The sequence below is a fragment of the Medicago sativa genome, chromosome 6, assembly GCF_051527215.1.
Source record: "Medicago sativa cultivar Bolivia chromosome 6, Bolivia_mono, whole genome shotgun sequence".
Lineage (NCBI taxonomy): Eukaryota > Viridiplantae > Streptophyta > Magnoliopsida > Fabales > Fabaceae > Medicago > Medicago sativa.
The window spans coordinates 35857640-35871643 of NC_140754.1; the positions used below are offsets into that span (position 1 = coordinate 35857640).

The 14004-nt window shown below is 33.2% G+C and overlaps 1 protein-coding gene and 1 long non-coding RNA gene across 20 annotated transcripts; both read left to right on the plus strand.

Annotated features, from left to right (window-relative positions):
• The first annotated feature begins 895 nt into the window (after positions 1-895).
• LOC146914814 (uncharacterized) lies at positions 896-6006 on the plus strand. Of its 19 annotated transcripts, none has more exons than XR_015014404.1 (11): positions 896-1286; positions 2045-2159; positions 2289-2437; positions 2605-2672; positions 2798-2919; positions 3386-3628; positions 4549-4620; positions 4880-4964; positions 5254-5295; positions 5501-5609; positions 5730-6006. XR_015014404.1 is itself a non-coding variant. In XM_085717531.1 (11 exons), exons 3-7 carry the CDS (start codon positions 2440-2442, stop codon positions 4898-4900), a joined length of 471 nt encoding a protein of 156 aa, XP_085573657.1. In that variant the 5' UTR covers positions 896-1286; positions 2045-2159; positions 2289-2439; the 3' UTR covers positions 4901-4964; positions 5081-5142; positions 5254-5295; positions 5501-5609; positions 5736-6006. The 19 variants fall into 19 exon arrangements, 15 of the variants coding, with proteins under 15 accessions (XP_085573657.1, XP_085573658.1, XP_085573647.1 ...); XM_085717531.1 differs by lacking the exon at positions 2798-2919 and adding an exon at positions 5081-5142 and having other exon boundaries at positions 2289-2506; positions 5736-6006; XM_085717532.1 differs by lacking the exon at positions 2798-2919 and adding an exon at positions 5081-5124 and having other exon boundaries at positions 2289-2506; positions 5736-6006.
• A 7286-nt stretch (positions 6007-13292) lies between these two features.
• LOC146914815 (uncharacterized) lies at positions 13293-13723 on the plus strand. Its single transcript, XR_015014409.1, has 2 exons — positions 13293-13445; positions 13546-13723. It is a non-coding gene; the product is annotated as an uncharacterized LOC146914815 (long non-coding RNA).
• The last annotated feature ends 281 nt before the right edge of the window (positions 13724-14004 follow it).

Here is a 14004-nt window from a genome sequence, read left to right on the forward strand (position 1 = left end):
ACCGCAAGTGTTTTCAAACACTTGGTCCATCCTGTCACAGCAACCACAGTCTCTATGTCTTGGAATCTCATTCAACTTAAAGCATAATGTACAGCAGTAACCTGCTCAACATTTCATTCAGAAGATAGACCGTGGGAGGTCCCAACTTTCACCTGCAAAATCAAATGCTACAATATTTTCTTCTTACTAATTAATTATTACAACAAAAAATTATTTGCCAAATTCACTATCGTCCAGTTTTACTTTATTCAATGTACTAAAATCATGATTTAATTAGTTAATGTTAGGTTATATTTTTAGGTGCTAAGATTCATGTGCGGATTGGGAATCACCCGCCTTTATATTTTTGCAATTCAAACCAACTGCTTGGCGCAATCAAATTATACATGTAAAGGTGCCATGTCTCTTGTGATCCATGCTAGGTTGGGATCTCAAGGGGGGCCCGCATGTCACTGAGTAAGCAAGATGTAGGTGTTGTGAACACGGGATAAGCTCCGCAAGGGGGGCCCGCATGTCACTGAGTAAGCAAGATGTAGGTGTTGTGAACACGGGATAAGCTCCGCAAGGGGGGCCCGCACGTCACTGAGGGAGTCCGATGTGCCTTAGCTAGGTTTTCATCGGTTATGTATGGGATTGCACTCGGGGTTACTCCACCCGGGGCACTCCGTAAAATGAATCAAGATAATAATGTTTGTTCAACGCTAACATAATGAATGTATGAATGAATGAATATGACACTACAAGAAAATCTGCATTTTGCGACACTTCATCTGCGACCCTTAGTTTGTAACTGCCTCAAATGCATTTTTGCAACAGTTGTTGCGACTGTTTGGGTCAACCGTCGCAGCTTTTCTTTGTGAAATTTATTAGAAGGCCTGCGTTCTACCAATTTTTTATTCTTTCATTCTCACTATCTCACTCTTACTTTCCCAAATTTTTCATTCCCAACTCTCATCTCCCGCTTTCTCCCCCAATTTTTTTCATCTCACACTCAAATTTTTCCAATCAGTCTAAACCTAACCCCCAAAATATTCATCTCGCACTCAATCTTCTCAATCGCACTTGCTTCTGTCTCTGCTTCCGTCTCCGCCGTCATCTCAATCGCTTCCATCTCCGTCGAGTTCAGTTTCCGCCGTCATTCTACTCCATCGATCTCCACCGCTTTACTCCTCCGACGTCTCCTCCATCACGGATCTGAACTTTTAACGAACACTTCCTGTACCAGCCGCCACTTCGTCTCCTCCGGCAACGAGGCCCTAACTCCGGCAACGAGGATCTTCTCACAGGTTCATCTCTCTCTCTCTCTCTCTAATTTCTTTTGTATGAAGTCCACACATGCTGATTAGGTTCATTTCACCTTTATGCTACGATAATGAACCTCTTAACCTCTTTCTCGTTCTTCAATTCCAATTGGGTTGAAACAAACAAGGGAACTTTTGTTGATCGAAATCAGATTGTGTTTGAAGGGTGAGTAGAGACTTTACTACCATTGCTACTTGTTTTTGCTGTGAAACATGGCCTGAATTGAATTGAAATTTGAGGTTGGTCTTGATATAACTAGTTTAGTGTTGAAGGGAAAGGGAAAATGCTTCCGTATTTAGCAATCCTATTAGGGGTGTGTCTACTGTCTAGGAAAGAACTTGTGGGTATAAACACGAAACTTAACTGCACTTTTTATATGTTAATATGTTATTATTCTTTATCTAAAAAAATTAATTTCAAACCATGATAATTGTAAAACCTAATTTTCAGCATTAATGTTTGTGTGTTTTTATATATTTTGTTCTTATGAAAAGTTGAAATAGTGATGAATGTCATATTGCATTCGCTAGATGAATAGTGATGGTAATATGTCTATCATTCATTACCTATTAGTGCTGTTTTTAGCTTGTGTGTCTTGTGTTGATGTAGTACCCCAGTATGGCTCTCCATTGAATGTGTTTTATTTTCTTTGTTTTATGTTGGTGTAGTACTTTAATTTTATAGTTATATCTAAGTTGATTTGTATTATAGCCGTCTTAAAATCTTTTGGGGTCATTGACAGAATGTGGAGGGCGAAACCTATGGTAGTTCCTTGACAAACAAACATGTTTTTGAAGCACAATCTGGTAATGAAGATTTACCAAAGGAGGATCTAGCAGCGTCAAATTGGTTCTCAGGTGAGAGTCCCATTCACTTTAAACCCTGATTTCTTAAGCTGTTTTTTTTTTTGTGTTATATTGTGGACTGATATAGAATGTGAATTAGTTCTCTATTCCTTCTAATTTTTGTTTTTACCACTTCGACAGGAGATGCAAACACTTTTGCGAAGCATGCCAACAGGTTGTTGGCCAACATACCTGCTCCACCTACATTTGCATCAGAGTTTCCTGCTAAGAGTTGGCTTGTGAGATACACCCTGCAGCTGAGTCATCCAATTCAGCTCATATAACTGCAGGTATGATCTGCATTACAGACATTACTTTTAGAGGCAATGCGATGGATTGGATGGTGGGCAAGAATGGAGGTTTTAACACCGTTATGTCTATTTTACTTTATGCATGTTAGCTTTGTTTTGCATATTGGGCGAAAATTAATTAGCCTCATTTCTTTTTCTGCTTACAGCTTCACCTTGGGTTCTGTATCTTAGCTGTTGTTGCCCCTCCTATAGTTTTCAAAGGAAAATCCTTGACGTAAGTTGACTTCATTTATACATACCTCATTTAACATTCCACTGTTGTTTATTCTTTATTGCTTATACATATGGCTTTATATGTATAACCTGGAGATTGAGAAATTTAAATTTGTCTTTCCACAGACTTGGTTTTTAAAATAATGGGGCTATTTGATCCATGTACTCAACCCTATTTAGCTGACGATGCATAAGAAAACATCAGGCTGAAACTATTCTCACCTGAAATTTGATATGTGTACATCTAGGTAAGGATAAACAACATGACAGAATAGGATAAGGGTTAAGATCTGGATAATGTTATGCAGTTCAAAAATCATATGATGAATGAAACTGGTTAGAATATACCGTATTGACTTGAGGCTAAGACTAGCATAAGGGTTAAGATCTGTCTGTCACAGACACGACACCAATCCGTTCTGTTCTATTCTGTTTCGTGTATTCTAAATTTGTAACTCATCTTACGACAGTAGAGGAGATGAAAAGTATAACCTGTGGTTTCTGTTCTGTTATCCAACCTTTTGGGAAGGAGTTATTATTAGTTTTATGTGAGAGTTTAGCATTGAAAAAGTAAATTGGACTCTGCAGCAAGCTACCTAACTACAACTTTAGTTTTTGCTAAAAGTCATGTGTTGTAAGGATATATGTTTTGCGCATTGATGTATGGATAACTCTTGTTATTCACTGCCTGAAAATGCTCTTTCTGTTATTCAGGTTGGGTTTTCTCATACGAACATCCTTAGGAGCATTGTTCACCATGCTTGCTTGCGGTTTCCAAATCCTGCTTCAGTCAGTGGCATATCAAGTCAGATTCCAAGTAGATCAAAATCTTCGGAGCCTAACAAGTCATTTCCCCATCGTGAAGGAGCTCAAAAAGTTTTTATCGACACATCAGAACGGCAAGTATCTCTCATGAGTGGTACAAATGTTTGGCTCAATTTGCTAGGCTTCAATGATGTAAGTATCCACAATCAAGAAAACCTTCAAATTTTTACAACTTTAGTTATGTCCATTCAATGGAAGTGTAATTATGTCCTCCAACTTCAATTCTCTTATTTTTACAAAGTTTTAAGGAAATAGATGTGTAAGTATAAATCTAACAATTTTTTCACTCATTTGTAAGTTGTAACCAAATATCAGAAACTTACCAATTATCTATTATTTTTGTAGTGTAAGTAGAGCATGGTTATTTTAGACTAAAAATGTTTTCATAAATATGAGATTTTGGTTTATATTTAGCCGTTAATAAAAAAAAAAACTCAAGATAATTTGCATGTCTTTGCCAATGACTAAGACATAAGTACTGTTTCATTCTGTCAACTTATGGCATCAATATGATTCAGCAACAATATAGATTGAATTAGAATGGAATGGAATGGATTATGTGACTGGTCCAAAGGAAACAGATACAATAACACAGTATTCAGTATTGAATCCTTAGTCATTACCTCGTCATCGTGTCTCGCTACTCTTCTCCAATTTTATATTTCTCTGTAGCTTACTACATAATTTTCACATATGGCATTACTGTTATCCAGTCATGCTCGATGCCCTTGTTCATTTGGGCTCTGATCTCTTACAGTTATTCATAATGCAAGGTTTCCTAACATTCTGAGGGATTATGTTTTGTATGTTTTGACCAATATTGCTTAAGTATCATTTTCACAGCATGTAGTTCGTTTGATAGTTAATAGCTCAATCCGTTTAAGCTCTGGAATGCAATGTTGTTGTGTTTTTCTAGTTTTGATTTCATTGTATTTTAATTTCAATTTCATTGCTTATTGATGTGTTGTTGTGGTTTGTGTTGATGATTACATGATTATATAGCTATAGTCCCTTCATTGCATCTAATGTTGGCTTGTTATTTTGCTTTTCAGTCTTTGTTGAGATTGATAACAGGAAATTCTGCTTACAACTTGAATGAGGAGACTGATGTAGCACCTTTTGAGGTGAGCATAATGAAAATTGAATTTTGATGTTGTTTGCTTTGGGCCCTGTTTGGCTAAACAGGTGTTTATAACATAAATGCTCCTTTTATGCTTATGTATAAATGCGCATTATATGATGACTGGACTGACCCCATTTCTCTATAATGGTAATTTTCATAAAACTTCAAAAATGATGCAAGCCTCTAACATAGTTGCTATAAACTTAATTGCTAGGTTGGAGCAAGTTGAATTAACTACACCTTTTCTTTGTTTTACGCAGCATCTTTACCTACCTAATTGAAGTTTGCTATCTTTGGTTGATTTAATATCATTCCTTTTCATCAAGTACACTTGTCTCTGAAAAGGTGAGATAATATTTCTAAATTTTAATCCATGTTATTTATTTTTTTCTTAAGGTATTGTGCTGGAGTTTGTGTCTAACTGCCAATGGAATTCCTTGTTATTCGTTTTGCTGGTGTAGCATGAGTATTTACTCTATCGTAATGTGAAAAGGTGATAAGAAATGTATGTAGTGACACCAAGGTGATTTATTAGGTTTAACATTTATTTGTTGATTTGAATGCTTGCTGCTTGTGAGAATTTTTTTGTTTATATAGCATATTCATAATTAACTGAATACTATCGACGTTTCAGGTTATGTGAAGGGGGAGAGCTATTAGACATGATATTGTCAAGGTAATTATTATGTTGTCAATAGCATGAAATAGAGCCGCTATCGGCGCAGTGCCGTGGGTGACCTCCCCCACATGCACCGTCTCACCCCAGAAGTGAGTAGCGGCCATCATAGCCGCGTTAGCGGCGTTATTTCAATAATAAAATTTGACTTAGTAATTGCACCTTGCCACTTACTTACTAGCCACATGATTTATTGCTTCTTCAGAGGAGGGAAATACTCAGAAGATGATGCCAAGGCTGTCATGGTACAAATACTAAATGTTGTTGCATTTTGTCATCTTCAGAGTGTGGTGCACAGAGATCTTAAGCCTGAGGTGAGCATATTCTTTCATTTGTCTTTCAGATGGTTAATGTCTTAGAGTCTGCTATAGTAAATCATATTTAAATATCTTAGGGTCATATTTCTCTGTTCTTGATGCCTATGCTTACCAAAGTTTCAGTCTGTTGTTGAGGATAGCAGCAGATGCGGTACCGATAGAAGTGCATGGATCGTGTTTGTGCAGTCAGATATATCTATTGTAATGAGGCTCTTCAACTTTTCCGGCCAACAATATTTAGGAATATTACTTAATCTAATTATTGGTAATGTTATTTTGAATGATTACCCACTAGTGTATTGGTTTTTCAATGTTTAAACTATGTACTTTATCTATTGTTTTGATTGTTACTCTTGAAAGAATTATATGAATGAGATTTTGATATTTTTAGTTATATATTTATGTATTTTAAGTATTTAATAATATATTTATTTAAATTGGCAACAAAAACTGCCCCATTCAATGTTATTTTTTTTTAAAAAAACTTAACATTTGCGACTGTTGGTGAAGGGTCGCAAGCCCCTTCAAAACCATTTTTTTTTTAAAAATTCAACATTTGCGACTGTTGGTGAAGGGTTGCAAGCCCCTTCAAAACCATTTTTTTTTAAAAAAAAATTTAACATTTGCGACTGTTGTGAAGGGTCGCAAGCCCCTTCAAAACCAAGTGAAAACTCTTCATTTGCGACTGTTGGGAACTGTCGCAACACCTTTTGCGGCAGTTGGAGCGGCTGTTCCACGAAGGGTCGCAAATGATAGTTGCGACCCCAACAAACGTGACTGTTGGGGAACAGTCGCAAATGTACATTTGCGACCCTTCTAACAGTCGCAATCAGCGTTTTTAAAAGTCGCAAAATGCAGTTTTTCTTGTAGTGTGACTATGTATAATACGATATGATTAGATTATGATATGATGGTAGCCATGAACAAGTCGTGCAATAGAGCAAGATACGAATGTATACCGATGACGATCTTAATCGTCCGGTTTAGGACCGTGTCATGAATATGTTATGATTAGGCCTCGATGCGTTTAGCAAGTCTTGGCATAGCGATCTTAGGTTCCCTTAAACCGCCATGACACGTATTATGTTAGTAAAGACCTATGACAAGTAAGATGAACCTATGACGGATCTAGTATGCACGACCGTCTAGGAAAGCATGACCACACACGTATAATCAACTGTCAGGTTGTATTGTAGACACGTGGTGACCGTAGGTTTCCCCCGTGGTTACCTATAGCCAAGGAGTAGGAAGAACTCGCTGAGACATTATGTCTCATCCCAATCCTTGTTTGTTTTAGATAAGCAAGATGGTTTGCAAGCTTGTAGCCGGATGAATATTTCAGCAAGTGCACGTTCGTAATCGCTACAGGATGTCATGGATTTCAAGGATGTATTTTCTAAATTTTGGACTAGTAGTAGAGTATTATTGATTGTACGAACGTTCATTGTTGTATACTCATTCGAAGTATTTATGTTGTAAATTTTAATGTATCCCGTACCAAAGATAACACATGCTAAATTTTCTAGATACGTTTAGTATGAGTGTTACACTTTTCATAGGTGCTTTGGTTTGTATCAGATTTAGGGTGATTCATCACTTTAACACATCTTGTGCGGGGTGAATCACTTTTCCGTTTGAGCAATATATTCCATTATGATTTGTAAAAAAAAAAAATTGTCAAAATATAAACATGAATATTGCGTTTCTATCAAATATATTTTTATTTTATATGCAAAACACCGTTCAATGATTGCACCGTACCCGTTGCAGATTTTATGTGTTTATGTATGCATAAATAAATTTTTATGTACTTATATGACAAAATCGATATAATAAAATTTTGGAAACTCTTGACTATTTTCAAAATATCAACATCAATATAGTGTTTCTATTAAATACTTTTTTATTTTATATGCAAAACATCATTCAATGTTTGCACCACACTCGTTGCAGATTTTATGTGCTTTATCTGCATAAACAAATTTTTATGTAAATATATGAGAAATTTGATATGATAAAATCGTGGAAACTCATTGATGTCAAAATATAAACATTAATATAGTGTTTCTATTGAATAACTTATTATTTTATATGCAAACTAGATTGTTGACCCGTGCGTCGCAAGAGTTTATTGTTAAGGTATTGACATACGAATAATAAAATGCAATATATAATTGGTAACTTTGAAAAAAAAAGAACAGGTGATAATCCATAGTAGACAAAATAAAACACTTCATAAAATGTATAAAATCTGAAAAATATTATAAAAGAAAATTCGGTGATCCTATCAATATTTCGGTAATCCTATCAAATATTAAATTGGTGCGCTGCATTTTAGATGGAATTTGTTAGGTTAAATTGCTGCTAACCTATTGCAGCATTTTAGAGGGAAATTATTCGCTTAAGTTGTTGCAGACCTAATAAAATTAATAAATAAGGATAATAAAAGTATGCATAGGAAATAAAGGCTAAAGAAACAAAATTCAGATTAAGTTCAAAAAACATGACATTACAAGACACAATCTGAATCCTTAGATAATAGACCAAGAAATTGCGACAAAACTAAATAGGAAGATTGCCAAAATTGGTGTAAACATCTCAAACTAAAACCAAAAAACGCAAAAAGGATATTCCAATTCTAAAAAAAAAATATGCATATCGATAAAATGCATGTTAAATTAGAATACCAGTTAAGCAGTGGTATGAGAGGAAAAAACAGTCGACAGAAACAATAGATATATACAAACGATGACACAACATGATAGGAATGAAAAGCTCATCAGTGAGGAGAAATATTAGGGATCGCTGCATTTTAGAGAGAATTTGTTAGGTTAAATTTATGCGCTGCATTTTAGATGGAATTTGTAAGGTTAAATTGTTGCTAACCTCATGCAGCATTTTAGAGGGAAATTATTAGGTTAAGTTGTTGCAGACCTAATAAAATTAATAAATAAGGATTACCGTTCAATGTTTGTACCGGACCCGTTGCAGATTTTATGTGTTTTATCTGCATAAACAAATTTTTATGTAAATATATGAGAAATTTGATATGATAAAATCGTGGAAACTCATTATTATTGTCAAAATATAAACATTAATATAGTGTTTCTATTGAATAACTTCTTATTTTATATGCAAATTACTGTTCAATGTTTGTACCGCACCCGTTGCAGATTTTCAAAATTGAGGAAACTAATTTTAGACTTGGAAGTGATAAAGCAAAAGAATTAGTTAGGCTTGGAAGTGCTAACTGTACAAAATGATGATACAGAGGTTCAAAGTTGATAACTACACAAAAGAACGATGTAGATAATTAGTTAGGCTTGGAAAAGATAAATCTGAAACAACGACGATGCATAAGGAATTAGTTCAGCTAGTAAAATAAACATAAATATATATAATAATTTTGTTATATCCACATATCTGTGGAAGTGCAGATTAATTACATTTTTTTAGAGAAAAAATTGGCTACACCTTTTTGTTTTTAATTAAAAAACAAATAATGTTTTAAAAGTATTCCATAAACTTATTAATTTTGCATCCCAAAAAACAAATATGCGTGGAATTTTTTTATATCCGTGGATAATTCTATAGTATTTGTTTTTAATTCATTTTTTAAAAGAACAAATAAATTGTTTCTATATTTATCCGTGAAAATTTGTTAGACTTGTGATAACCATTATCCATAATTTTTTTTAATAAATTAATTAATTTCATAGTCATCCATGGAAATTTGTTACAACTGTGATAAGCATTATCCATAATTAATTTTAAAAAATAAAAAACAATTAAATTAAATTTTGCAAAATGACCATTATGCACATAAAATTAAGGAGATTATGAGTTTTAAAGAGGACGATTATGAAATTTTGTTGTACTTCAACTTTCATATATTGTTAGTAGACATATATTGTTAGTAGATTATTATTTAGAATTTAATTGTTTATTTGATGTGATTGGTTTGAGTGGTTAGTGGATTATTATTAGAAATTAGGGAATGAAGGGAATTTTTTAGAAGTTATTAGAAAATAAGAGTTTTTGAGGAATTAAGAGAATATGTGTGTATGGTTAAAAAATTGTGTTGTATTTTCTTTATGAGAAATGAATAGAAACGAAGTCCATTAAGAGTTGTGAGAACTAAGCCCAACACAAGTGGATATAAATAAGTTGTAGTCTTTGTGAATTAGGGTTAGAATTTTTTTTGTATAATTTTGAGAAAGAGGCAAGAGTGGGGAAAAGAGGCAAGGGTAGAGAAAAGTGGCAAGAGGTGAAGAAAAGATGAGATCTCAAAGAATCGAAGAGAAAAGGAAGATCCAAGCTTGAGGGAGGCTAGCCTTGAAGTTGGGGTAGGGGGTGGGGGGTGGGGGGGGGGGGGGGGGGGGGGTTGGTTGAGAGTTTTATGATCATACATGTTGTTGTAATTATGGGTGTTTTGAATGTGTTGTTGTGGTGTTTTGAGTTTTATGTGAAATTGGTGAGATTCATGAAAGTTGTGTTAGAACAAGAATGATTCATACAAGTCCTCTAGGGTTTTGATGATAACAAAGTATTAAAGAACAATTGATATACTAACATATATGTTCACGTATGCAGATCAAAGGATGAACATATGAAGAGCATCAGAAGGAACATGAGAAGCTTAGAAGACTATGGTAGAAAATCTAAAGGAAGGTCAACCAAAAATCAACGTCCTTAGAAGAAGGATGTCTTACTGAAGCTGGAGAGTTATCTCAACAGAATATGTGTAGGACATCAGACTTAGAAGCTGACTTGCATACTTGGATGACCCTTAGATTGAGAAAATCCTAATGGACCTATAATCCACGTAAGCTTTGTCTTATTATGTGAAAATTCCAATGTGTTTTGAGCCTTTTATTTAAAAATCATGTAATTAGGCAAGCAAGACACCTCATAGATGTATTGGAAATTATTGAATGAAGATTATCAATATTAAAGAAAACTTTGAAGACATTAAAAATTGGGGAAATTTTATCTCAAGTCTGAAGAACAAGTCGAAGGAATAAAACGCTTAAAGAATAAATAAAAAGGGCAAAATTTGCACTTGAGGATGAAGCCACGTGCCCTGCACCCTAACACATGGGTTAGAGATGGACTACTCTATTTGATACTACCATGCACCTCACGCGCAACCTAATATTAGTGTGCGGTGTGGTTTCTTTATATGTCTATTTTGAAATTTCAACATTTGTCTCGTTTCAAGTACCTGCGAGAGTGTAAGTTTCCGCGTTAAATAATGATACCAATGTTTAAGGAACCCAATAGTATTGACAATTCTTTACTCTATTGCACATATGACCTTTTGGATGATGAGGAGAAACACGACATTTGGAGGGATAATATCCCACAAACCGAACAACATAAATATGATCCTTAGTTCATAACTGCTAATCGTATCTATCTATTGTTATAATAAAATTGTGAATAGTGTGCAAACCCTATTCCCAACCCTACTTACCTAAAATGACTATTTTGCCCTCAATTTTTGTCATGTCATTCCAATTGTCCTCATATTCTAATCTGGCATATGTGTTACAATTAGGCTTTAACATCATGTCTTTAATGCCATGTTTTGATTTCCATTTAATTATATATATATATATATATATATATATATATATATATATATATATATATATATATATATATATTTTGTAACAATCACTCAACTCATGGTTGACCGACAGTTTATTGCATCCATTCATTCTCCAATCCAATAGCCTAAATTTTATTTATGAAAAATTTAAGAAAGGTATATAATAATCCAATAAAAGATAAGTTACTATTTTTATTTTTTTTATATATTTATATTTATAAATTAGTACAATACAAACCTTCTCAATCTTTCTTATTTCCCTCCATTATAGTAGCAACGCTTTTAATTACATATGCAATTTATCATGAGACCACTGTTGTTTTGGCTATGCTTTATTATATACGATGTGTATTGTCACCAATCTAATATGGATTTGACATTGTAAAAAAAATTCAAGGAAGGATCAATAGTTTTTTTTATATTATTTCTCTAATACGCATTTGTCACGAAGAAAGAAGGAAAAAAACGGACCAGAAACCTATAGTGATATATAAGTGCTTTTATGCTTTGGTAATAGAAAACTATTTTTATTTTTATTCATCCAAGAGTTACATATGTTTGAACAATGTTAAACCATATTTTGTGTCTTGAATGCACTTATAGTTATTGTGTGAGTATATATATATGGGTTCATTCCAAGTTGTTTTTCTGGTGGTGGGTGATGTGTAGTCAATCTTACGTTTCAATGATCTAAGTGACTCAATGATTAAAAATTTCTTCTACATATGAAATCATTGGATCTGTAAATCGTAATTGTTTGGTTGCTTCCATGACCTTAATGATTCATTGCGAATTGAGAGAAAAATTATGTTGGAGGGAATTGAGCAAAGGAAAACAAGAAACAAAGTGAGAAATGAATTATGGGAAGTTGTTAGCCATGTGATGTGGTAGTTATTAATCACACATAATTAATTTTTGGAAGTTGTTAGTAATGTTATGTGGTTGTTGTAATCTATTTATATTATTTATCTATCTTTGCTATATTTCAAACTAAGCTTGAATTTTTCTTATGCAAGTATTGTTATGAGGTGACATGTCTAGATGAGCTCCAATTTCTCATTCTCTATTGAAACTTGAACTATTACCTCTAATTCATTACCTATTCTTCACTAAATCAATTTAATGATTATTGGGTTATATTATAGTTGATAAGACCTCTGCATCGCACGGGTCGAACGTATAGCTTACCTTAATCCCAACAAATAGGTAGAGGGGATTTGAGAAGACTATTCGCCACTAATAATCTGAAGTAACCCCTTTATATTTTAGAAAGTTATATCAATTGGTTGACCTCATCAAATCATACTTGTAAACTCCCGCCAATGTGACTGATTTAATAGGTTTAACTAATTGCCTTGTCGAAACGAAAATTCATATGGAGATGCTTTTACTTAATTTTTAAGAGCAATGATATTTGTACATCCATTTATTGACAACTTTAGAGACAACCTTGCTTTTCTATCTTTTTATTGGTTAAAAACAATGGAGAGAGAAAAAGGAAGAGAGGATAACATCATGTGAGTATGAGAGAGAAAGTTGTTCAAAAGTTGTTAGAAAATGGTTGTACAAATATCATTTCTCAATTTTTAATTCCTTAGAATCGATTCGGTGCACTTACAAAATTTTGTCATCAACTGCTTGTTGGGAGTCAAATCAATTTAGAACAGTTTCCTCGGATTTTGGTATATTCCAGTAAGTTGTATTCTTTTTATTTTTATCTTAATTTATTAATTAGATGCTCCAAGTGATATGTGGTGGCCTTGGATGACCATCTTAACAACTATTCCATTTTGTCATGTAATGTCTTTGTACTGTAATTTTTGCAACAAAATAATTGATATTTTGCCTTTCTTTGTCATAAAAGCGTATAAAATAATGGGAATTTAGTATAAAAATATGAATTCCTATTATTGGTGAGTTTTTAGATTACCTCTTTCTTGAGTATGCTAAAGGAACAAACATAAGACATTGATATATTTAAGCGACAATTAATGATGATTTTAATATTAGGAAAAAAATTACAAACCCAAAAGAGCCAAACACTATTTAATAATTGGTTGATTTAAGGAAAATTTTTGCATTATAAATTACAGTACTCAGTGATAAAACTATTTGTTACATGCAAATAGTGTCATGCAAAAGTATGGCTGAAATTGTTAAGTTTGTTTACTTTATGATTTTCTTTTTTTATGTATTTCTTGTTTCAATAAACGTTGATGGTAATACATTTTTTATCCATTTCAAATTTCATTATTTACTTTGTAAATAACATATCATGTCGTTTTAATTATATTCTTTTATTCTCTTTTTTTATTGCAGCATTTGCTGAATGTATAGAAGATTCTGATTGTCCACCTTCTATATATTGTGAACCTAGTTTTTTTTGGTGGTGGCCGGGGTTTGAACCTGGTTTTAAACTAGTTTGTTTTAATGGTGAATGTAGATGTTATATAATATTATCAATTTCTATTCCCACATGATTATACATTTAAGGCTAGACTTAATAGTGTACAGAAACACCCTACTAAAATATTTTACAAGCTGTCATTTAGTTATAATGTTGGCACTGAATAAGTTTTTGTACTCTAAGATAATGGTAACGAAATAAATAAGGCAGAGAATAATAAATAGTTTTTACGATTTTTTTTTTTGTTGATAAAGATAGAAAATGGTATAAATGAAAAGTCATGAGCTGCATGGACCTCTTACATAAATGAGTTCATATATACCCTTGAGTAAGGGTGACCTAAAGAATCTCTAGAAAGAAAAGAATTAACA